General features: G+C 41.6%; 1 protein-coding gene across 8 annotated transcripts in view; it reads right to left on the bottom strand.

Annotated features, from left to right (window-relative positions):
* The window catches only part of FAT3 (FAT atypical cadherin 3), a 559,292-nt gene that overhangs the window by 412,538 nt on the left and 119,970 nt on the right, over positions 1 to 26,784 (bottom strand). For all 8 annotated transcript variants that reach the window (XM_073336876.1, XM_073336917.1, XM_073336926.1 and 5 more), the window contains exon 2: positions 19,796 to 23,104. In XM_073336876.1, the coding sequence (XP_073192977.1) occupies positions 19,796 to 23,087 (3,292 nt within the window). In that variant the 5' untranslated portion in view covers positions 23,088 to 23,104. The remainder of the gene's footprint in view (positions 1 to 19,795; positions 23,105 to 26,784) is intronic.

The following is a 26,784-nucleotide window of genomic DNA, read 5'->3' as shown; positions in this document are numbered from 1 at the left end:
GTACATTGACCAAACTGGACAGTCTCTACGTAAAAGAATAAATGGACACAAATCAGATGTCAAGAATTATAACATTCAAAAACCAGTCAGAGAACACTTCAATCTCTCTGGTCACGTGATTACAGACCCAAAAGTGGCAATTCTTCAACAAAAAAACTTCAAAAACAGACTCCAGCGAGAGATGGCTGAATTGGAATTAATTTGCAAACTGGATACAATTAACTTAGGCTTGAATAAAGACTGGGAGTGGATGGGTCATTACACCAAGTAAAACTATTTCCCCATGTTTATTCCTCCTGCCCGCTGTTCCTCAGACGTTCTTGTCAACTGCTGGAAATGGCCCACCTTGATTATCACTATAAAAGGTCCTGCCCCACCCCCCCTTGCTGGTAATAGCTCACCTTACCTGATCACTCCGGTTACAGTGTGTATGGTACCACCCATTGTTTCATGCTCTCTGTGCATATAAATCTCCCCACTGTATTTTCCACTACATTCATCCGATGAAGTGAGCTGTAACTCACGAAAGCTTATGCTCAAATAAATTTGTTAGTCTCTAAGGTGCCACAAGTCCTCCTTTTCTTTTTGCGGATACAGACTAACACGGCTGCTACTCTGAAACCTGGAGATATAGGTTAACACTTCATCTCTGCCACAGACTTTCCGTGCAACGCTAGGCAAACAACTTCTCTATATACTTCAAGTCCCTGTCTAAAATAGAGATGATTACACTTCCTTATCTCATGCTACAGCTGTGAAGACAAATTCTTGAAGACCTGAATTCAGCAAAGCAGAAAGCTAACCCCATCCTTGCTCAGCAAAGCACTTAAGTATGTGCTTAAATCCCATTGACTTCAGTGAGGTTTAAGTGTTTTGCTGAATCAGGCCCTAAAGTTTGGGAGATACTTAGATACTAAGGCTGGGGAGGGAAGGTGCTTAAAATTGCTTACAATAGACAGGACTGAGGGCACTAAAATGCATATGAATTGACTGGAGAAGGTTTCAGGAGGGATGGGGAAAAGGAAATAGCACTAAAAATGTAAGACAGCTTTCCAGTTAATTGAAGATCAGAGGTAAGTGGAATCAGAAAATTAAATGGGACTGAAGGTATGTTAGATTCACAGCAGAAGGTAGGAGATTACTTAATTGTCTTACACATTTAAATTAATTCTCTTTAATCTTTTTATACACATTGTAAACAAGATCTCTGTATCCCTTGAAAACTAGATTTCAAAATCTGGGTAAAAATATTAATGAATCCAGAAATCTCAGTTTATTTACTTTTTTTTTTTTTTTTTTAAACAAAAACCAAGCAGGGAAGAGCTTTGTAAACAGTTTTGACCTTTAGAGAGCCCAGCACTCTATATATTTATTCCAAAAATAAAAAACACTTTGAAACTGCTAGGAACAAAATGGTCATTTACATGGAATTGGCTGCGTTATTGCTACACTTCATTTACAGTAATCAAGAGTACGCACCCTAAACGTTAACAAAGCATTACACAGAGGAAAAAAACAGAACAACTATTGCCAGTAGCCAGAGTAATTATAAAACTCTTACTCCTTGTTCCTGGAGTATGGTTCTCAATCTAATGCTAAATCCAAACTAAAAACATGCACGGGACAAAAAGAAAAGGAGTACTTGTGGCTCCTTAGAGACTAACCAATTTATTTGAGCATAAGCTTTCGTGAGCTACAGCTCACTTCATCAGATGCATACTGTGGAAAGTGTAGAAGATCTTTTTATACACACAAAGCATGAAAAAATACCTCCCCCCGCCCCACTCTCCTGCTGGTAATAGCTTATCTAAAGTGATCACTCTCCTTACAATGTGTATGATAATCAAGGTGGGCCATTTCCAGCACAAATCCAGGGTTTAACAAGAACGTTGGGGGGGGGGGCGGAAAAAACAAGGGGAAATAGGTTATCTTGCATAATGACTTAGCCACTCCCAGTCTCTATTCAAGCCTAAGTTAATTGTATCCAATTTGCAAATGAATTCCAATTCAGCAGTCTCTCGCTGGAGTCTGGATTTGAAGTTTTTTTGTTGTAATATCGCAACTTTCATGTCTGTAATCACGTGACCAGAGAGATTGAAGTGTTCTCTGACTGGTTTATGAACGTTATAATTCTTGACCTCTGATTTGTGTCCATTTATTCTTTTACGTAGAGACTGTCCAGTTTGGCCAATGTACATGGCAGAGGGGCATTGCTGGCACATGATGGCATATATCACATTGGTGGATGTGCAGGTGAACGAGGCTCTGATAGTGTGGCTGACGTTATTAGGCCTACAACGGTGTGCCCTGAATAGATATGTGGACACAGTTGACAACGGGCTTTCCTGCAAGGATAGGTTCCTGGGTTAGTGGTTCTGTTGTGTGGTGTGTGGTTGCTGGTGAGTATTTGCTTCAGGTTGGGGGGCTGTCTGTAGGCAAGGATTGGCCTGTCTCCCAAGATTTGTGAGAGTGTTGGGTCATCCTTCAGGATAGGCTGTAGATCCTTAATAATGCGTTGGAGGGGTTTTAGTTGGGGGCTGAAGGTGATGGCTAGTGGCGTTCTGTTATTTTCTTTGTTAGGCCTGTCCTGTAGCAGGTGACTTCTGGGAACTCTTCTGGCTCTATCAATCTGTTTCTTCACTTTCGCAGGTGGGTACTGTAGTTGTAAGAATGTTTGATAGAGATCTTGTAGGTGTTTGTCTCTGTCTGAGGGGTTGGAGCAAATGCGGTTGTATCGCAGAGCTTGGCTATAGACAATGGACCGTGTGGTGTGGTCAGGGTGAAAGCTGGAGGCATGTAGGTAAGAATAGCGGTCAGTAGATTTCCGGTACAAGTAGTCGTATCCACATTTATGGGTGGTTCCTAGTTTACTTAGGGTTGCCAGCTTTCTAATGTCTGAAACCCAGACCCCCTGCCCTGCCTCTTCCCTCAAAGCTCCTCCCTGCATTGTTCGCTGCTCTCCCCCCAGCCCCCTTCTTTGTCCCTGGATCCTCTCTACTTCCCTCCTTCCCTCTCTCCCAGCCGGGCTCCCTCTCCTCCTGAGCTGGGCCAGGAGCTGGAGCCCCTGACACGGAGCATGCCTGCCATGAGATGCAGGTAGGAGGTAGCCCCGGCTGACCAGGGGCTGGCATGGGTTGATGACCTGGTGCCTCCCCCGCCCCGCCCCGGTAACCAGTGCCAGGTCCTCTTTTTTACTGGACTTTCTGGTCAGAAACCTGACACTTGGCAACCCTAAGTTTACTATCAATAACCCGATCATTACTATCAATATTTCATCTAAAAATATAGCGAAACTAACAAAGGATCATTCTATCAGCAAGTTTATACCAAATACTAGTTCTCAAATCCATTTTTTATTTGTGTACTGTTTTAATAAGTGAGTGCTGCACATACAGGTGTACATGTAAATGGGCTGAAGTTACCGTGTATATTGCTTATTCACAGCTGCTGGATGGAGTAAAATCTGCTTCTGGGTTTGAGAGTATGGCATCCTTCAGTCACTGTACCATAATGAAAATTTACTTCAAATTTTCTCCTTTTACTTAAGCACTTTACTTAAGGTTTAAAACAAACGAAAGGAAGCATTTCTTCACACAACGCATAGTCAACCTGTGGAACTCCTTCTGAAGGCCAAGACTATAACAGGGTTTAAAAAAGAACTAGATACATTCATGGAGGATAGGTCCATCAATGACTATTAGCCAGGATGGGCAGGGATGGTGTGCCTAGCCTCTGCTTGCCAGAAGCTGGGAATGGCAACAGAGGATGGTTGATGATAAACACTTGATGATTATCTGTTCTGTTCATCCCCTCTGGGGTACCTGGCATTAGCTACTGTCGGAAGTCAGGATACTGAGCTAGACAGACCTTTGGTCTGACCCAGTATGGCTGCTCTTATGTTCTTAAGTGGTAAAGGTGTAACTTTTTAGAACAGAAAATCCTGATGTGTAATATCAATGAAAATGTTCATTACTTTATTTCTTCATAAACGTCATTAAAACACTTTGGGGGATGACTAAAACATTTCTTTGCAGTGCTGGGAACCCAAACACCATGATCACTGTGCTAGACACAGAGCATCTGAACCAGAAATTAAAAACTAACTAAAAAAAGAGAAACTAACCTGCTTAGTTTCATACTCCAGTATGAAAGGCAGTAAGTAAACCAACAGGATACAATTAAACCCTACAAGGTAAGGGAGCAGCCTTCTTTAAAAGAATCATTACAACTGTTTATATCAAATAGAGCAGAAAGTTGTGACAAGTCAATGAAACTTTGCTAGAAACATTCCTTGACTCCAGCTTGGAGCCAAAACATCAAACACTATTGATAGAGCCCTTCACGGATACAAAATTGATAGAGCCCTTCACGCATCCAATCAGCATCCACCAGAATCAACATGCATCCAACCCGCTATCTTCTAGCCGTCCTTTATGTGTATCCGCATCCACACCTGCAGCAGGAAGCTGTCTCACAAATGCCAGCGACAGGGTCTGGAGGGGGAGGAGAGGGAGCAGAGATGAGCGGGCAGGGGCGCGGGGTCTTTCAGGGAAGAGGCGGCATGGGGGCGGGGCCTGGGGGAAGGGGTTTTGCATCATGCACTGCTCCCAGGGGCTCGCAAGCAACAGCAGCAGCAGTGCGTACTGCATCACAGCAGAGCGGAGGGGTGGGACGCCAGGGTGGGCCAGGCCATCGCTGGGATCCTGTTGCTGCCTGTGGGGCCTGAGCTGCTTGACAGGAAGTGGCGCAGCAAGCGGGTGCTGGACAGCCCCGAGTCTGGCCTGCCGCCCAGCCCCTGCCACCGGCCCCAAGCACACTACACCCCACGGACTGCCCGAGCCGGACACCGTGGGCCAGGCACAGCCGGTGAGTAAGAGCCCAGTGCGGTTGTATCCGCATCCAATCCACTATCCGCTAAAATAGTCCGCAGATATCCATGTATTTGCAGGTCTATAGACAATACTAATCTACTTCTTTCTGTCTCTAATTGCTGCCTTAATAACCTGGCTTAAAGCCCAAAATAGGGAAATCAGTTGCTCAGATTCATTCCCATCACCAGAAAAGTTCCTTTTATTGCATTTAAAACAAGATCATCATAGCATGACTTTTTATTGACAAGACAATTACTCTAAGAAAACAGCACTTAATGTAAACTGATGGCTGTTGAAACTATTTAATGGGGTAAGTCAAGAGATAAATATTGATCTCAAGTGCCTTAGCAAAGTTAAACAGAGGGACAGTCTTCTTATTCTGTGTTTCTACAGTAGCTAGCACACTAGGGTCCCTGGTCCACGACTGAGGCTTCTGGGTGCTAATACAACACAAATAATAATACATCATATAATTACACTGGAAATCTGAACAAGAAACAGAAATGGTTACAGACAATGCCCTGGGGTAGTTTACAAGCTAAAGGCCCACGCATGCAATGAGGTTTGTGCAGGTTCACCCATGGCAAACTCCAGAGGATCAGGGCCTACATATCTATATGCAAGTTCCAGTTCGCTTTGTAAAATAAGGCAACCACAGAGACCTATAATAAGCAGTTTTGCCATTCCATTGACTTTAGTGGACCTGCACCCAGGAAATAAGGCATACATTTTTAACAGTGAGGGTAATTACCCATTGGAACAATTTACAGAAGGGTCATGATGGATTCTCCAACACTGGCAATTTTGAAATCAAGATGGGATGTTTTTCTAAAGACTTGCTCTAAAATGATTTAGGGGAATTTCCACAGCCTGTTGTATATAGGTGGCCAGACTAAATGATCACAATGGTTCCCTTCACGCCTTGGAATCTTTGAACCCTCAAGGAGCACTGTCAAAATGTATCAAAACGCAAAATGTGGCCCAATAAAGACTGAGGCTGCTTTTCCCAAAATGTCTAGGTGACTTAGGAGCACAACTCCCTGATTTAGGGTGGGATTTTCAAAAACATCTGAGTCTTCCCAATGACAGCACAATCTTGCCTGCCCAATAAAGACTTTACATGAAAATTAATTTGTTGCTTTGTTTTCTCTGAACAGCACACTAAGTCAGATTTTTGGAATATCATTCCTTTCCAGAAGGCTGAAAAGAATGATCTGTCACTGTGAATACAGACCCGTCAAGTAGCTCCAATTCAGGTAACAGTTTAAAAAAAAAAAAGATGGTGACTATTTGGAACAAACGTACTACTTTAAATAGTTGCTGTGATTCAGAAGCTTTCCTTGGAGATTAGGATGTGAAAAAAGTGGGTCCTGAAGGAAATTCCTCTCCTTTAACATCCTCTCACTTCAAGCAGAATGCAACGGTTTTATACAACACTGTGCATTTTAATACTGACTTCCATCATATGCACCCTCAGAGCTTTGCAACCATTCATCAAGCAAGCCTCACCACACTCCCGCGAAATGGTAATCATTAGACTCATTGTACAGATGGGGAAAGTGACGCATGAAGAGGTTAGGCTCACTCTCTGGGGGATGCTTCTCCCCTATATAATTTACTGTCAGTGACCCTACATTTTTTATTTTTATTTTAGAAATCACAATAAATAAACGCAGTAACGCCTAACCAAAGCACTAGGGGCCCTGCCATCGCATATATACATCACATACAAAATAAGCAGCCCTCTGAGCCTAAGCCCTTCGTAATATCCAGCCATAATCAGAAGTAAAACAGACCAATAACCCATTCAGCCACAGACCTGGCCCTATTCCATCTCTGCTGCCCTTTCCCCCAAAGCCTGGTAAAAACAGAGGTCCTTGCAATCTGTCATAACTTCCAGCCCCTTCTTTTATCCAGTATAGCAGTCGTTCTCAAACTGTGGGTCAGGACCCCAAAGTGGGTTGCGACCCCATTTTAATGGGATCACCAGAGCTAGCTCAGACTTGCTGTGGCCCAGGGCTGAAACTGAAGCCCGAGCCCCACCACCTGGGGCCGAAGCTGAAGCCCAAGGGCTTCAGCCCTGGGTGTCGGGACTCAGGTCACAGGCCCCCTGCCTGGGGCTGGATGCATTTCATCACAAATGTCTGAGAAGAATATTGGGAATACACTCACAAATAATCTACAAAAGAAGTCCTCAGTGGCTGAGACATGTGCTGAAAATGGAAAAAGAACGCTTACCAAATATCACCTTTGAATGGAAGCCAGAAAATACAAGAAGAAAGAGAGGAAGACCGTGAATAACATGGAAACGAACAGTTCTGAATGACTTCAAGCACCTTTCAACATGAAATGGGAAGATTTGGAGAGAAGGGCAGTTCACAGGGAAGGATGGCAAACGTGGGTAGCCCAATATGCAGGAAAGCATGGGAGGGACTAAGGACTAAGGAAAGGCCTGGGCCTGAAGCCCTGGGGCTTTGACTTTGGTCCCCCCCCCAGACACACACACACACACCTGGTCTACTAATGAGATCTGGTGCTGTGTATTAGTGTCTGCTTCCTTGACAGCCTGTTGCTAGTTTTATCTTTAACTGATCAATGGGGAAAATAGCTTGGGGAAGTATTTCCTCATGGACAGGTAATTCACCATCCATTCCTCAGTGCATTCCCCATGGGACGGGAACCAAGCAGGTCTATATGTGTGTGGGTAGTGGGGGGAGGAGAGATTGTTTGTGGAAGGTTTTTCTCCAGTGCTCCCTGGAGCTGCTTGTATGATGGAGAGAGAGAGAGAGAGGGATAGAGGTTTCATAATTAAAAGCCAAGTGAGTGTTGAAAGCCCCTCCGGCTGGGGATCATCTGAGCTTCTGTGTCCTGCTTGGATTTTCTAGTGGTCCAACAGGGCTTTAAATTCATGCTATAATAACTATGCGTTAGCAGAAACAGACACAAAGGATAGTGCGTCACATTATTTTATTGGCCTTACTTTGTATTGGCCACAGGCCGTGATAGCAGGCAAACTGCTGAACTGTTATATTATTATAGTGCAGGGAAGACTCTTGTCACCTTCCTGTTGTCACTATAAATCTCAGACCGAGAAATTCATTCAGGCTGGCTCAGCTATTTCATGGGATTCTTCCTCCCACCTCCTCCCCCGGCTTCTCTAAACTAACTTTCTCCTGCTGTTGGTTTGATGTCTTGGACAGAAAGAAACTTCAGCGAGCTCTAGGAAAATTTCTTCCTCCTTTCTCTCTCTTACAATCTTCAATGTGTTTATTATCTTCACAACATCCCTGTGAGCCAGGGCACTGCTATTATCCCTGTTTTACAGATAGGGAACTGAGGCACAGAGAGAAACTGGTTAGCCTAAAGTCACACAGGTTGTCTGTGCCAGAGCAGGGACTAGGACCCAGGTCTCCCAAGTGTTTGGCTCAGTGGTCCAGCCCCCAAATTAAAAGAGTTGAGATTCCAGGAAGGGGTCCCAGCCTTCTGAGCTCTAGCTGCTAGAACTTGAACACTGCCAGAAATTTCTCTGGTGGTCAGAAGATGCTCAGATAATGCAGACGTGGATATCACCAGTATGCAGAAATGAATATGACTAGATGGAAAGATTCAGTGCCCTCAAAGAATGGATGCCATTCAGGGACACTGGGTTCCTGAAAGAGATCACAAGACAGAACCCACTGATTTGAACAGAGAACACTCTGAATTATAGGCAGCATTAGAGAAAAATTAAAGTACTCAACTGCAGGAACAGGAAGGGGAAAGCATCACACTTCATGAGCATCTAGCCTCAGGGTTTAAGAGGGGAGAAGTGCAATTTCTTGCAGTGCCACTAAGCCCTGAAAAAGAGTACAGGAAGTAAGCTATTCAGCAACCAAATTGCACCATAGAAGAAACACAGATAGAAGTTAAACAATTAGAGAAAACTTAGGGGGATGGAAGGACAGTAGATGTATAAGTAGTCATTATGAATGAAAAGGCTGAAGCAACAGGATTTGGTTGCAATTTATATGTAAATGCTAAAAATTATATCATCCGTAATCATTTCAGAAAGAGACTTATTTCAAAATTGCAACATACAGACATTTTTCCTAGAAAAGCCAGACTCAAATATTTTTTTCCGTCTAGATATACAGCTGCAAAGCTAGCCAGGCCTTTTTTTTTTTAATTGACCCTTGCTAATTTTCTATCCATTCAAAGAGCTATAGATTTTAACCTGTGAACTAAGATATCTGGCTCAACATCAAAATTGAAAAAGTCATTTAATTAGCAGAAAAGTATTTGCTAACAGACGGAACTTCTCCTGGCTTACCACCAAATGTAGTCCTACTGGAATCAAGCTGAATTCAATAGCACTACAGCCAAAAGTGAACACTACACACAGTAGCATTTGCAGGGTCAGGCCTTCCACATTTGCGTTGGTCTTCCAATGAAATATAGAGTTGTGTAACTGCAGGACGATTGATGTGCTCAAAATAATTGAAACTGAGGTTTGAAAGTCTTGATCAGTTTTTAATTTCTGGACAGAGAGGTTAGCCCACTTATCCCTGCCCAGCACAGGATGCAAAAGCAGAACAGTATTATTTTTGTGTAATGTGTGTCTTAACATCTCCATTATTTTAATTACATGTCAAACTTTAATATCTAATGCTATTTAAATTACAGATCAACTGAGTATAAGAAGAAGACAGGAAACAAAGCTAGATAGATGGGATGTTTACATATTGACTAATTATCTTCATTTGAAGAAAGCATAACTAAAAGCTGGGCAAAAGCATGTGAAAAATGTAGGATCATCGAAAGTAAGTGTGATATTGGTTAATGAATGCTAGTAACAACCACTGCAAAAATATGGGTGGGGTGTCTCTAATAAAGGTCATAATGCACTGAGGGCTAGATCCTGGTAGTGACTCATTTCCAGTAATACCTTACTCCATGAGTGGTCTCATTGACTTCAGTGGAACGATTCATGGAGAAATGAGGAATTAAACCGGATTAATTTTATCAGACTCTGCCCCTAAATGACAATCATAGCCTTGAAAACAAAGTAACTTCCACATGAACAGAGTGTGTGACAAACATGGGGCTGCTTTGTAGTAATGTATGAATGCTGTATGTTGACCTGGTTATTGAGAGGTTTGCTGTGGATTGGTTTAATTTAGAAGGAGGATGTATGGAAATCCAAGCAGGAAAAAAATACAAGGGCTACAGAAACCTGAAGGGAAGAACTGATGATGCCAGAACCTGTGGGATAAGAATGGTTGATATTCAGGGTACTGTAGCCCAGGACCTAGTCTAAGAGTTAGAAAATTGCATGATTCCCCCATGAGACAGGTAAAAGCAGGAGGCCTGACACTGCAGGGGGTGCCTTGGAGAGGTTACAAAGGGAGCAAAGGTGCAGCTAACACTGTAACTAGGACAGAGTGTGCTTTATACACGCCGGGGCAAAACCACGTGGCCACACTCTTTTGACAATTTAATTTTACAGCACTGGAAATGCCCATTAGTGTGAACTCCCAACAAAAACAAAATCCAAGGAAAACCTTCCTTCCCACCTCCAATATATTCGGTTTCTTCTCTTTTTTTTTTTTTTTTGGGGGGGGGGGGCAACACATTAATGCTAGTAAGATACAGTAAGTGGTGACAGCTGAGGAAAAGTATAGGTTGTGTATTTTCACCATATAAAAGTATTTCAAATGATCTAGAATTTATGTTTTATTATCAGGAGCATCCTGGATAACAAAGGTGTTTGCAAATGGCAGTGGAGTTTGATGGCTCTCTAGTGGCATATTCCAAAGAAGGAAAAATGTGTAAAATTACACACAGCTGTAAAAGTTGTGCATTTTATAAACCATTTTATGTGGTATTAAGCTGTGAATGTTGAACAGCTTGACTGGAATAATTCTGTATAACCAACTCCACATAAGTGAACTTTCAAAATATGCCATAATTATATTAGGGCACCTTTAACATAAATATTTTAAAAGCTGATGTATGTTTTAAAGTTTAAATGATTAAAATAAAATTTCCCCTGTCAAATCCAGACAGACTTCATTGCCTTTAGTAGTTTGCAGCCAGATGTTACAGCAAAATTTATATTTTTTTTAATAAAAATACACACAGAGATCACATCAAAGGGTTTTTGTTGCAATTAATTTGAACAGCAAAAAGATTATCTTAACATTTACTTTACAGAAATTGGTTGGATACCATCAATGGGGAAAGACCATATTCTAAAGTGCTGCCAGAGATAACTTACAGCTGAACAAGAAAGCACACCCAGAAGCACAGAAATGTCTGTGTTTTACAGGAATGCTGTACTCACAACTGACACAGACAAAGTATGTTTGCAGTGTTGTTGCAGTCATGCTGGTCCCAGAATATGAGAGAGACGTGATTGGTGAGGTATTATCTTTTTCTGGACCAACTTCTGCTGGTAGAAGGGATGAGCTTCCACAGTCTCACATTCAGGCCAGAATTCTGCTCCCTGAACCACACAGTGGATTTCACCTCTGATATTCTGTTCCAAAGGACTTCCAATATAGGCAACAAGAGCAGAACAGCGTAGCCAATATCTGATGCACAGCCCAAAGAACAGAATTTTGCCGTAACAAGCATCCTAACATTACAGAGAGAAATGAAGCATAAATGTGGACATACAGATACAAATGAACAATTGTTGATGAATACACAATAACAAATTAGTACAAAATGGCTGATATCCATTACCATATCACTAATGAAGACCAGGTCAAGTTCTGATGTTCTCACAATTAAGAGGTGGAAAACCTAAATTGTTCCTAGAAAGATGTCAGAAACATTAGCCTCTACAAATTAACTTTACAAAAGTAAACACTTGATTTTAGTATTACTTTAGGCTAAGTTAAAAATTAATAGAAAGGTTGAACCATAGAACAGTAGGACTGGAAGGGACCTTGAGAGACCATCTAGTCCAGTACCCGAGGCAGTTATTGGAGAAGGAAATGTATTGCAGGGAAAAATTAAACCCATGATAGCACTGCTGCCTTTCTGTGCGTCAGCAGAACCCTTGATTCCTCAGGGGTAGAGCTAGTCAGAAACAGGGCTTTCTGTTATCTTGGGGACCATTTTGGTTTTTCAGGGAAAAACTAAACAACAAATATTTTAAGCTGAAGACTTCTGGCTCAAATCCAAAAATTCAATTTGGAAATGTGGCAGCTGTGCAGGTGTAGTTCAAATGCTTTATGTCCCCTCTCTCCTCTGTGGTCCAGGCTGGACTACGTCTCCCATGACCCAGCTCTCACTGACTTTCAATGAGACTTTGACTCCTATATAACTAATGTCACTTTTGAAAACGGGAATCTAAGTCAATTAGGCAGGTAAATTCCTTACTTTGACAGGAAAACTAGAAGCACCCCATTATACCTAATAATGCAAATACCTGAACCAGGAATTTAATATAAATTTAACTGAATTCTACATGCAACTCTTACATAAGAATGCCCATATTGGGTCAGACCAAAGGTCCATCTAGCCCAGTATTCTGACAGCGGCCAATGCCAGGTGCCCCAGAGGGAATGAACAGAACAGGAAATCATCAAGTGACCCATCCCCTGTCACCCATTCCCAGATTCAACTCTTCATAGATTTAGTCAGCAGATACAACATATTTTCATTTAAAAAATGCAGACCATAGCCCATTTTCATTTCATTTTCTTTTCAATAAACCACTATGCTGGCATCACATAAATATTTATCAAACTCTATAACTCCTCAAACTGTGATGATAAATGACAGTATCCTTCAACTTGCATACTCATTACCTACAAAACTATTTTAGAAGACAGCAGTGAGATGCAATAAATGTATTCCCTTTGCCAGATAGAGACAACATGGGCAGGCTTATTTTGTTGCCAACTCTATTTCCTGGTGTTTCATGTTTCCATTGCAAATAAATTTAAGCCACAATTAAGATTTTCCAGAAGTGACTGGCTTCTTTTTTGGACTCTAGCAACAGTTTGTCAGAGTATTTCCATTACTCTTTAGGTAAAATTAAAGGCTTCAGAACTGTGCATCAAATTGCTGCGCTAGTGACAGTGAATTACTACATGTATCCCATCTCCCTTTAATGGCATCCTTAATTTTTTATCATTTAGGAAAAGAAATATTTCTGAAAGCTAAAGGCTTGTCTTTGTTGGTCTAAAATTTCAGGATTGAGAAAAAAAACCCAAACAAACCTAGAGACCACAGTTAAAACCCTGACAGGGTCAATTCAGTCTTTCATTTTTCTGAAGCAGAAGAATTTAGAGCCAAATAGTTTACTGGGCGGGTGGAGGGAGTGACTTAGGCAACTAAGTGACCTTTGAAAACAGGATTTAGGTTCCTAAGTGAATTAGCAGCCTTAGAAAATTTTATCCCTGATTTGTATGGATATTAAAGATCCCATAGGATTTTTAATAACATTAGGGTTTTGCCCGCATTTGTGTACAGCTGTGACTTCAGTGGGACCTTAACGCATGCTTCAGTGCTTCCCTAATCAGGGCTCATAAGCTCTGTGCTTCAGTTTCCTCATCTGTAACAACAAAGATGATCATACTTTCCACCTCATGGGGACGTTAGGAGGCTACATTAATTGATGCATATAAAGCATACTGAGATCACAGTACCACAAGGCACTAATTGTCTCCAGTCTCTCTGTTCATTAAGAAATCATTTCATTCTATTTCTACGATAGCTAATGCCCTGGACCAGGCTACGGTAAATATAGGAGCCTTCCTAGTGCAAGACTGCTACCAAGGGCACATTGTTGTGAGCATAGGCCAGAATGAAAGGCAGAGCTTGAGTTAAAAATGGTGTTTCATTGCACCACAGAAACATGAAAAGAGTGAACATCTGAGAGTGTGAATTAGAAATACTCCCATATTTACTGTCTAAATAAAGGACAATGGAGGGTTTCTGATGCAGGGTATTTTCAAAAGGCTACTCATATCCTTCAAAAGCTCAACCAATATAAAAACCTAAGTGCACTGTGATCTCACACAAATAGATAAAAGATCTGTGTTCATGTTACTTGTGTTAGTAGATTTTGGTATTGTAAATGATTCAGGAAGCATCCTGTACAGTTATCCTCTGAAGGAGAAAGTAGTCATTATAGACTAGACGTAACCAGAAGGTAAATGGATGAAAGTAACAGATGAGGAACAGGTTTCAGAGTAACAGCCGTGTTAGTCTGTATTCGCAAAAAGAAAAGGAGTACTTGTGGCACCTTAGAGACTAACCAATTTATTTGAGCATGAGCTTTCGTGAGCTACAGCTCACTTCATCGGATGCATGCCGTGGAAACTGCAGCAGACTTTATTTATACACAGAGAATATGAAAAAATACCTCCTCCCACCCCACTGTCCTGCTGGTAATAGCTTATCTAAAGTGATCATCAGGTGGGCCATTTCCAGCACAAATCCAGGTTTTCTCACCCTCCACCCCCCCACACAAATTCACTCTCCTGCTGGTGATAGCCCATCCAAAGTGACAACTCTTTACACAATGTGCATGATAACAAAGTTGGGCCATTTCCTGCACAAATCCAGGTTCTCTCATGTCTGGGAAACATGATGAAACTTGGCTGAAGCCCACGAACTGGGTACAATACAGCCAGCAATGTCTGTGTCTCAGAGAGGCTACCCTTTCAAGAGAGGGACAAGAAAGGCAGGGAGAGCTCTTTCTTAACTAACATTGTTTTCCTGGAATCTGGAGCCTCACAACAGCGCTAAACAGTACGCATGGAGATGTCTGCTAAAATACAGCCAACAGCATTCCAAGGTAAGGACATGAGTGTAACAAGAATTACACACACACACACACCCCTCCATAACATAGAAGCTAGTTTACAGAGAGTGTAAATTCTAGGCATGCCTAAGAAAACTAGAGAGAGGGACACACCAAGCCACTTCAAAAGGCAGTGCTGGTTGAGGAAAAAGAAGAAGAACATCCAACTCCATCAAAGCCTGGATCACATCAGATGTCCACTACTGAGGGCTTTTTAGTGACAAACTACCAGCCTATAAACAAGTTGATTAGAAACAGCCAAACAAGGAAGCATAAAGAATAGGCGAAGCAATGAAGATGATTTGGAATTGTACACATAGAAGGGAGGTAAACTAGCTCTCTAGTTAGCATGTATGGATGAACAAACTGTCCATAGAATCATAGGGTTAAAGAAACAGCAAGGGTCATCTAGTCTAACCCCCTGCCAAGATACAGGATTTGTTGCATCTAAACCATCCAAGACAGATGGCTATCCAGCCTCCATTTGAAAACCTCCAGTGAAGAAGCTTCCACACCTCCCGAGGCAGTCTGATCCATTGTCCTAATGTTCTTACAGTTAGGAAGTTTTTCCTGAGATTTAATCTAAATCTGCTATGCTGTAGTTCAAATCCATTGCTTCTTGTCCTGCCCGCTGTGACAAAAGAAAACAACTTTTCTCCATCTTTTTATGGCAGCCTTTCAAGTATCTAAAGAATGCTATCATATCCCCCCTTAATCTCTTCTTTTCCAAACTAAACGAACCCAATTCCTTAAGCCTTTGCTCATATGGCTTGCATTCCATCTCTTTAATTATCTTTGTCGTTCACCTCTGGATCCTTTCCAGTTTCTCTACATCCTTTCTATACACTGGTGACCAAAATGGACACAGTACTCCAGCTGAGGCCTAACCAGTGCTGAGCAGAGTGGCACTATCACCTCCCTAGACTTCCATGCTGTGCCTCTGTTAACGCAACCTAAATTTGCATTTGCTTTTTTTGCAACAGCATCGCATTGCTGACTCATGTTGAGGTTTTGATCTGCTACAACAGATCCTTCTCAGCAGTGCTGCTCCCAAGCCAGTTTTCCACCATTCTGTATTTGTGTATTTGGTTTTTCTTCCCTACATGTAGCACCTTATATTTGTCTTTGTTGAATTTCATTTTGTTGTCTATAGTCCAGGTCTCCCCTCTGAATTTTAGCTCTATCCTCCAAAGTATTGGCACACACTCCTGCCCCCCCGCCCCCCGCTTTGTATCACCTGCAAACTTGATCAGTATGCTCTCTCTACCTATACCCAGATATGGAGGTATAGGTATAGAATTGCATCCATAACATGCAATTCTTCCATATGTGGTCAACATTAGGAGATAAAATAACTGGATGTTTTCTGCCAACACCCTTACACTATAGGAGAGAGTACAGTAATCTTGAGATTTTTATTGACTCCATCTACCAGTAGAGGAAAATAAACCCACTTGCTGGGCTGGCACAGAGTGAAGTTGGAAAAAAGCTGAAGTTTGGTGGGGGAAGTGGTTCGGACATGGATGTAGGGAGAAAGGCATGAGTGGAGTTTAGTTATGTGAACTTTACCTATTTATGAGTCGGAGGCACAGCCACAGTTTGCTGCTATAAATTTGACTCACTAGATTCTGAGGTGCTGAATTCTATAATTCATCAACGGTACCCAGAGAGATGTCCATCACACAGGCCAGAGAGAAGAGTTCTGGGATGAAATCCTGGTCCCAGTAAATTTCCACTGATTTCAGCAGGGCCAGAATTTCATCCCTGATTTTTTCTGTGTGAACTCAGATGCAGCTTTGATAGCACATGGAGTGACACAGACAAGAGAGCATAGAGTTGGAATTACACCCACTTACACAAGGACTGAATTTGGTTCCTTTGTATTTAACAATGATTATAATGGGTATTGCAGTCTTCCTCTCATTAAGGCAGTAGCCAAAAAATACTGATTATTTTGTACTTCTCACTTCTGCTTTCCTTCACAAATTTCACAAGAAAGACAACAGATAAGTCAATAGAGCAGGTCAGTTTAAAAAGTGACAAATTAAGTGCATGAAAACTAAATAAGCAGCAATCTCCTTATAAATTAATTCAGTCTGTGATTTCAGCTCTTCATTACATCTAGAAAGCCAATTCATCATTCAACAGCATTTAAGCTTTCACCAGCCCAACAGCAAAGCTTTATGGATTTCACCAATTTGGCAAATAGATCAAATTTTGCACTCAGATTACAAGGGTGCAAAATAACGCCCAAACCATCAAAACCTGTTGTCCACATATACTCAATGGCAACGGTAGTCACCTTTCTGGGTGGCAAAAAACACCTGATTTCTTCAATTAATTGAAGAATTTTTTTAAAGTATCAATATTCAATGTAATCACAAGTACAACTGAAAGAAAATTATTTTTTTAAATGCTTTGCTGCTAGGTAATCTTTCAAAACAGTCGAATGAAATACTGACAAGGGGCTTGTCTGATTATCATTTTAAAATATGTTTTCAAATGTGAAAGAAAAATATATTTATTCCTATATTTATTTTTTTAAAAGGGTCTATCCTAAAGATTAATTAAAGCTTCAATTCAGGAAAGCATGTAAACACACACTTAATTTGTGGTAGACAGTTAAGTCCTATTGAAGTCAAGCACATGGTTAAATAAGTATGCACTGTATTTTGCTGATCTGGGGCCATAATCCATTGTAGGCCATCAAATCTTTTGAACCAGTTGGGACACAGGTTAAAAATATGGATAATCTAGTTAAAGTCTTCAATGAACCTCTAATTTTTCAGAATTTCACCAGGTAACTTCCATTGCCTTTAGCGGGATTTGTTTTGCTTAATCCTAACTATGACGATTTGGGGACTCTGTCTATGCATAGAGTATGAATTCTGTTTGATACCAGAGGCTTTTTATAGTTATCTGTGTCAGGCTGCAAACTCCATTCTGAATGTGGGGCTTGCTGCCTTCTCTGTTGTTCTTTTAACTCCATATTAGTCTGAAATTTCAAGGAACAGTGGCACATAGATAATAGTAGAGGGTTGTTGAGCCTTGATTGTCTTCTGTTCAAACAGAAGCACCCTGAGTTAGCTGCCACCCAGAAGAAGCAGTCTGCCCAGGTGGGGATCAGTTCACCTGGTGAGGGACTCTGATCAGGTTGAACAGCAGGGTCACTTGACAAAAGAGATGAGAAGTTATAAAAGAGAGGGTCTCTCAACAGTCATTTTGAGAAGAGACCACAAGTAGAGGAAGTTTGGGAAGGAGTGTGGAAAGACCCTCACAGCAGAAGTCAGAGAGATTCCTCTCTAGAGTGGTAAGGAAATTGAGATTGGGAAATGCACACAGGTGTGGTTATTTTGTCTAGATCTGTGTACTTCTTGTGCTATCCAAGTAAGGAGAAATTGTGTTTACAATCCTGTGCAAAGTCGGTCTGCATGTCTGTTAGCTTTTACTGTCACCTGCCCCTTAAGAGGTGAACTATATACTGAGAGCACCTACACCGCTGGAGTGCTGAGAGAAAGTGGGTATAACCTAAGGGACAGTCTGAGGGTCTATCACAAGTCTCAGGGACTATGCAGTTAGACCGTGGGGTCTCAGCTATCAGGAGAGAGTGCTAGACAGAGGATCTGCACCACAAGAGTGTGCAGAGAGACCCCAGCCAAGGGCAGTGTCTGGACTCTGTTCAGAGTCAAGAGAGTTAAAGCACATGGGGCCCAGTGAGGTGAGGGCCTAACACAACAGCATGGCGAGTGTCAGGTCAGAGGGAGCTCTAACAGAACTCTGTGTGTGTGATACACTATGCAACTCAGTTTCAACTCAGTAAGATCGTAGACCAAAATTTTCCAACCTGAACACCTAAAATTGTGTTTCTAAATCCATAATTATTTACCTAAATCAGTGTAGCCCGAGCACCTACAGCTACCATTATCTCCAGTTCGGGAGATCAGCACTTATAAATAAAGAGACCGCTTTTAATGGTAGCCCTGAATATTGCTTCAGATACCCAAGTTTGCATTGTTTGGTCACAGGGCTATAAATATATTGTTTGTGCCCAGCTGCAGTATATAGACTGTAGCTCAAATAGGTTTAAGGGGTCTTCGATGCCTTTATTTCATATTAGGCCCACCCTCTGTTTTCCACAATGTTCAGTTTAGAATTTTGATATTTGATTAAACCGTTTGAATTAGCCAAACCATACATTTTTAATCTAATGCTTTAATACCACATTCAAAATTAAAAGCTTTAGAAAAAGAAACACATGGTCTACTTAAAACACAGCAAACCCAACATATTTAATGTAATTTCTTAAGATGCAAACTAATGTTTTCTAATTTCCACACTTAATCTAGTATCACAGCTGCACCATTAGTGCCAACAGCTATTAAATACTTAAACAGCCAGCTCCTAAACTGTGTTTTACTACACAGCTTCTCCTGCTTGATTTTTATGGTTTTAGAATGCTGGTGACTTTGCAGTTAAAAATCTTTAAAAAACATAAACTTCTTAATCAGCATTCAAATACTGCTTTCTAATGTGCATGTTTGAATTTTATTCTTATGAAGAGAATCAATATTAGCACAAACTGAATTGTGTGTTACCTCAAAGCATATGATACAGCGTGACATATTGTTTCAAACTGCTGAATGCGAACGAAAAACAACAGCATGCCAGCATTATGAGTAATACCACAGAAACAGGAATTCTTTGATCCCCAAACCTATTTCACACTCCTCATTTACTTTATTGGGTTCAGCCTTTAGTCAAGGTCGAGAGTGCAGTGACAGTCTGCAGAAGTGACCTGAGTAATTTATAGTTATCAACAGATAATATGGTAGCTGTAATGGAATCCCCGCACAGCCACCATTGCTATTCAGTGAACTGTATGGCGATTGCAAAGTAATGTGTATTATTCCACACCCACTGCGAGACGGATGCATCCAAGTAATAAACTCTTGTTAGATCTATGCCTGAAACATTTATATTTATAACTTTATCTTGCCTATTATGAAGAACTGAACTTATGTTACATTATGAAGTGAAATAATTATCCCCCTGCTTTACTTTTGTAAAAACTTCTATGAAGGTTAAAGTAAATAAAATAAATTAAGTAATATTCTAAACTTACCGGTTTCTTCATCTATGCTAAATCTTCCAAGGCCACTGCCATCTCTGATGGAATACTGAATCTCCCCATCCCTTCCAGAGTCTTCATCCTGAGCTATCACTTGCAACACACTTGTTCCAGTGCGGGAGTTTTCCTTCACAGTTCCAATGACTGCAAAGTCAGGAAAATAAGGAGTGTAGAGATTTTCATTAACATCCACCACTTCAACCTCTACAAAAGAAACGGAAGAGAGGGAAACTGGACGTCCTTTGTCTTTTGCACGCACAGTCAGGTTATAGAACTGCTGTTTCTCGTAATCGAGTTCTTTGTTCAAGCGAATGGTGCCGCTGGTTTTGTCTATTTCAAATCGTCCATTGTAATCGTTCACCAAAGAGTAACGCACTTGACCTCCCAAACCAAGATCTGGGTCGTGAGTTTCTAGCCAAGCTATTACAGTGCCAACTGGCAGATCTTCAAGGACCTTCACACTGTAGCTAGATGGTATGAAAGCTGGAGAACAATCATTCACATCATCCAAAAAAACCTTCAGAGGAACAACAGAAAATTGCTGATGGCCAATCTCAGCTTTGTCCCTGGCCTCTATCTTTAGTGTATAGTTTGCTTTCAATTCCCTGTCTAGCTGGTCAGCCACATAAACTACTCCAGTAGAACTATTGATGGCAAACTGCTGCGTGTCTGTCAATATAGAGTAAGTCACTTCACCGCTAGATCCTAGATCTTTATCTCTAGCTTCTACTTGGATCATTTCTGTACCAATACTCATGCTTTCTAAAATATTAACTGAGTAACTATCCTGTAAAAAAACAGGTCTGTTATCATTTGCATCCTCTACAGTTACAGTCAATAGTCTCCATGTAGATTTCTGGGGATCACCTAAATCATAAATTGTAATGTTAAGGAGATACAGGTCTGTTTTCTCTCGGTCCATGGGCATAAGAACTTTAAGAAGCCCTGTTTCCATGTCAATGTTAAAGCAACTATCTGTATTACCATCAGAAATTGTATAGACCACCTTCCCATTAAATCCAGAGTCCGCATCATAGGCTTTTATTTTCAGGATGCTAGCACCAACTGGAAAGTCCTCTCTAACCGCTACATCAGAGGGAAAGGATTTATCAAAGTGTGGAGCTTGTCTGTTAATTGAATAAAAATCAAGGAAGCCATCTTCCAAATTCAGCTTCACATTTGCTTTTGCCTTCTTGAGCAATTTCTCTGCCAGCTTCTGAGCAACTCTAGTCTCTCTGCAGCTAAAGGTCTTTGAAGACACTTTCCCATGTACTACTGAAATGTTAATGAACATGGCATCAGCAAAATTCTCTCCATCCGTAGCTGTGATCCTAAGGCCGAAATTGCTGTTCTTTATACCAGAATTAACAAGAGACTTTTTAAGTTGCAGCACACCGGAGTCAGGATTTAAATAAAAAATCCCAAGATCATTTCCAGAGATTATTTTGTATTTCACTAGTTCTAACTCATCTATATCTATTGCAGATACAGCAGTGATGTGACCACCAATGGGAAAGTCAGATGAAATCACTCCCTGACAAGCCACTTTCTCAAACAAGGGCTTGTTATCGTTGACATTGCCTATGTATACAGTGACATTCACCTCACTTTCATGACGGTAGGGCGAACCCCAGTCAGAGGCTCTGACAATGAACCTGTAGCTCTCCGGAGAGGACTCAAAATCCAGTTCTTCAGAGGTGCTAATAACACCAGTAAACTGATTTATAGTAAAGGGCAGTGAATTCAGACTGGCAATGCTGTATGTTATATAGCCATTTTCTCCCCTGTCCTTGTCAAATGCTGAAACTGACAAAACACTGGTTCCTACAGCAACACTTTCATTGACAAAGGAGCTGTACGAAGGCTGTGTGAACTCTGGAGTGTGATCATTGGCGTCTTCTAACCTGACAATAACTTGTGCTTTTAAATCACCACCTTTGTTTACTACTTCTAACTCATAGAGTTCCTTCTCAATGATTTTTAAAGGGCGAGCGGTGATAATAAGACCTGTCCTGGGATTAATCTTAAAATATTCAGCATCCTGATTAGGAGATATTATATATTCCACACCCTGTGGTTCAGGCATCAACTTAACTATAACTACCGCCACTCCAGGAGGGGAAAATTCACTGATTGACACATCATAAACTTCCTTTTCAAACTTTACTGGGATACTTTCTCTCTTGGGACTAGCGATGTGGACCAGTTTGACTGCAGAAAACTTCTGAGGAGACCCTTTGTCCTTCGCTTGAAGAGTAAGATTGTAACCATAGGGGAAGTTGTCCCAGTCAATGGGTTTTCTCTCTTTGATTTTGTATTCATTAATCCATTTCCCCTCCTTAGCCAGAAAGAACTGTTCTAAGGGGTCTCCAGCTACAATGGAAACAGATTCAATCTCCCCATTAGCTCCTTCATCTAGGTCATCAACGTTAATAACAGCATATGTAGGCTCCTTGTCTAATGGAAAGGGTACATGGGTTACCACACTTATGGCTGGGGCGTGTTCGTTTATACGTTCAATATGAACATAAAGCTTGGCAGTGCTGCTTACTCCATTGTTTCCATAAAGTTTCATCCCACGGTCCACAGCCAGAACTTCAAGGTCATATCTGTTTTTCTCATCGTAGTTTAACCGGCCACTTAAAGAGACAACGCCGCTAGTTGGGTGAACTGAAAAGAGATCAACTTTGTTTTTGAAGTAGTAATAGAATTCACCATTGGACCCAATATCTGCATCTGTTGCTGTCACCTGCGCAATACTAGTCCTTAAAGGAGTGCTTTCTGCTATTGTTACAGAGTAAGTGGTTGGTGAAAACAAAGGTCTTAGATCATTCATATCCAAAACCTGGATATTCACTTTTGTCCATGCTTCTAAGTCCTCTCCTCTGACGGACCCTTTTACTATCAATAAATAGTTATCTTGGATTTCTCTGTTTAATATAGCAGAATTCCCACCTTTAGTTCTTATTCTGAGAAAGCAGAAGTCAGCAATTATGACTTCCTCTGCTTTGAAAAAGCCTTCTTCATCGCCAGACACTATCCTATATTTGATATCCCATGAAAGATCTACCAATGTAATGCCCATTCTACTTGGACTGTTGACATAGGTCCTGGCTGCAGAGTTCTCATACACTGTAGCATTGTAAATGGAATGCGTAAAGTGAAAGCTGAGTGGTATTGTCCCGTGAAGCCCCTCGCAAACGCAGGCCAAAAGCTTGACAAGCAGGAGGGTGAGGCAAGACAATGGGGGCCTTGTGCCTGACCAGCAGCCCATAGTCACCTCCATCACATCATTCTTTCATCCTAAGGCAAAAGAAGAGAAAAGAATAATTAATCATAATTAATAATGGGGAGGGGAGAAATCAGCACTGAAAAATGTCATTTAAAAAAAAGTGTTCAGTAACTGCATTATTAAAATTAATACATTCATTGGTGGCAGTCACTCCCGAGTAAATGTGGAAGAACTGAAGTAGAGACTGTTAGTCTAATAGTGATTCTGTGATATATTACACTTGTGGGAGGGCATGCCATTATACCAACATACAGGACTATAATTGGATTATAAGAAATAGAAAATCACCAATCCCAAGCATACACACACACACACAATAGTAATCAAAGAAAAAGAAAAACACTCACAAAACCGCAAACAGGATAATACAAGACAGGATGAAGACACAGTGACTACAGATCATAATCACTGCTAGTCCACCAGAGCACAGACTTATTAACTTCCAAGGCATGCTACAAAGCCCATCTTTTTGCCCCAGTATTTGAAGCAGGAACGGATGCTATTCAAGGGGGCTATTGCTTTATCTGTAATAATATGGTGGGCAAGTACCAAGTTTTGCGCAGTCTAGAATGGTAAAATAGTACAAGGAACGAACAATGGTACACATAAACACTGACCAGTTCATTACTGTAGTTATATATTCCTATATAAAATAATTAAGAATGAATTAAGATTGCTTACGTACATACACACACCCATACGAAGAGTATGATAAAGAGGTTTCAAAGCAGTTTTCAAATCAGGAAATGTCAAAGTTAAGGTTCTTTGAAAGACATTAACTCTGCCCCCTCATGCACATATATTGCAGTACAATCTGCAATTACATGAGCACATACTTTGTTTTTTTCATGTGCCTTCTCTGCTTCGTTCTGTGTGCATGTAATATAATGCACAGTGAATGAGACAGGTTTTAAACATTTTTATCCTCGTATTCAATAGTTGCTGGTTGTCTCTGTAGTAGGAAGAGAGCCCGAGACATAAGCTCTTGTACCAGAGGCCTGGTATGAGGCCTGACCTAAAGTAATAGTCATAACTTGCTAATATAAAGCAAAGTTAAGTTGTGAGCAAGAGGCAGGCCCTGCTCTCAGAATCTGGCAAGAACAGGGCTGATATTGCAGAAACAAGTTCCTAAGTCGTGCTAGGCATAAGGATATATAAGCAAACACATTCCAAAAAGGTAGTACCAAAACATCTCGATACCACATACAATCCCCAAAGATAACAGGAACACACTGACCCCTCCGAAAGATAAGTTCAGGATGACAGCATAATGTATAAAGATGTTTTGATTGAACCAACACGTCCAAGGTAATGGGTGGCACCCAAATAAGTCAGGGGATGGCACCTAGATACGTCAGGGGTAATACGTAGTTTGTTTGTATCTGTGTATAAAGATGTATGTCAGAGGGAGCGTCTTTGTCTGGCCAAGGGGAGAGTGGGAAGTCCTGCCATTCACTGAGCTGGTCCATTGTCACGAGCATACATGTGTTAGTGTATCTGTAACATTGAGCCAGGGCATTAGCACTGTGCTTCATCAGCAATAAACCTGACCAAGTTCCTTCGCAGAAAACTGAGTCTGTGCATTTATTGGGCAGTTCAATCGGAGCCTGCTGTACCGGCTATCTGGCCAGAGTCAGTACAGCATGCAGAGAGAACACACACATGCAGCCGAACATCTGACCACAGTCTCATTAACTGCACACTGTCCAAACTTCATATTCCTGGGGAACATCTTTGGAATTTCTAAATGTTATAGATCACAATTTCCTAACTAAAAGTGTTGCATCCAACACAAGAGAATTCTGTATTACACTTCATCTTGACCGATAAAGAGGAACTGATCACAGAACTAAAAATTTACAGTAGTTTAGGTACAAGTGATCATTACTTGATCCCATTTATAATGTGCAAACACAACAAAGTCCAGACCAGTGATTTATATACTTGGTGTTTTAAAAAGGCCAATTTCACAAAGCTGAAAACAATTATGGGTCAAATCATAGAATCATAGAGTATCAGGGTTGGAAGGGACCTCAGGAGGTCATCTAGTCCAACCCCCTGCTCAAAGCAGGACTGATCCCCAACTAAATCATCCCAGCCAGGGCTTTGTCAAGCCTGACCTTAAAAACTTCTAAGGAAGGAGATTCCACCACCTCCCTAGGTAACACATTCCAGTGTTTCACCACCCTCCTAGTGAAAAAGTTTTTCCTAATATCCAACCTAAACCTCCCCCACTGCAACTTGAGACCATTACTCCTTGTTCTGCCATCTGCTACCACTGAGAACAGTCTCGATCCATCCTCTTTGGAACCCCCTTTCAGGTAGTTGAAAGCAGCTATCAAATCCCCACTAATTCTTCTCTTCCGCAGATTAAGCAAGCCCAGTTCCCTCAGCCTCTCCTCATAACTCATGTGTTCCAGTTCCCTAATCATTTTTGTTGCTCTCCGCTGGACTCTTTCCAATTTTTCCACATCCCTCTTGTAGTGTGGGGCCCAAAACTGGACACATACTCCAGACGAGGCCTCACCGATGTCAAATAGAGGGGAACGATCAAGTCCCTCGATCTGCTGGCAATGCCCCTACTTATACAGCCCAAAATGCCATTGGCCTTCTTGGCAACAAGGGCACATTGTTGACTCATATCCAGCTTCTTGTCCACTGTAACCCCTAGGTCCTTTTCTGCAGAACTGCTGCCGAGCCATTCAGTCCTTAGTCTGTAGCGGTGCATGGGATTCTTCCGTCCTAAGTGCAGGACTCTGCACTTGTCCTGGTTGAACCTCATCAGATTTCTTTTGACCCAATCCTCTAATTTGTCTAGGTTTCTCTGTATCCTATCCCTACCCTCCAGCGTATCTACCTCTCCTCCCAGTTTAGTGTCATCTGCAAACTTGCTGAGGGTGTAATCCACACCATCCTCCAGATCATTTATGAAGATACAGAACAAAACTGGCCGGAGGACCGACCCTTGGGGCACTCCACTTGATACCGGCTGCCAACTAGACATGGAGCCATTGATCACTACCCGTTGAGCCCGACAATCTAACCAACTTTCTATCCACCTTATAGTCCATTCATCCAGCCCATACTTTTTTAGCTTGCTGGCAAGAATACTATGGGAGACCATGTCAAAAGCTTTGCTAAAGTCAAGGAACAACACATCCACCGCTTTCCCCTCATCCACAGAGCCAGTTATCTCGTCATAGAAGGCAATTAGATTAGTCAGGCATGACTTTCCCTTGGTGAATCCATGCTGACTTTTCCTGATCACTTTCCTCTCCTCTAAGTGCTTCAGAACTGATTCCTTGAGGACCTGCTCCACGATTTTTCCAGGGACTGAGGTGAGGCTGACTGGCCTGTAGTTCCCAGGATCCTCCTTCTTCCCTTTTTTAAAGATGGGCACTACATTAGCCTTTTTCCAGTCGTCCAGGACGTCCCCGGATCGCCATGAGTTTTCAAAGATAATGGCCAATGGCTCTGCAATCACATCCGCCAACTCCTTTAGCACTCTCGGATGCAACGCATCTGGTCCCATGGACTTGTGCTTGTCCAGCTTTTCTAAATAGTCCCGAACCACTTCTTTCTCCACAGAGGGCTGGTCACCTCCTCCCCATGCTGTGCTGCCCAGTGCAGTAGTCTGGGAGCTGACCTTGTTTGTGAAGACAGAGGCAAAAAAAGCATGGAGTACATTAGC

Source organism: Lepidochelys kempii, chromosome 1 (assembly GCF_965140265.1).
Source record: "Lepidochelys kempii isolate rLepKem1 chromosome 1, rLepKem1.hap2, whole genome shotgun sequence".
NCBI lineage: Eukaryota > Metazoa > Chordata > Testudines > Cheloniidae > Lepidochelys > Lepidochelys kempii.
Note: the sequence above shows the minus strand (reverse complement) of the source record. Positions and strands in the feature narration are given on the sequence as shown.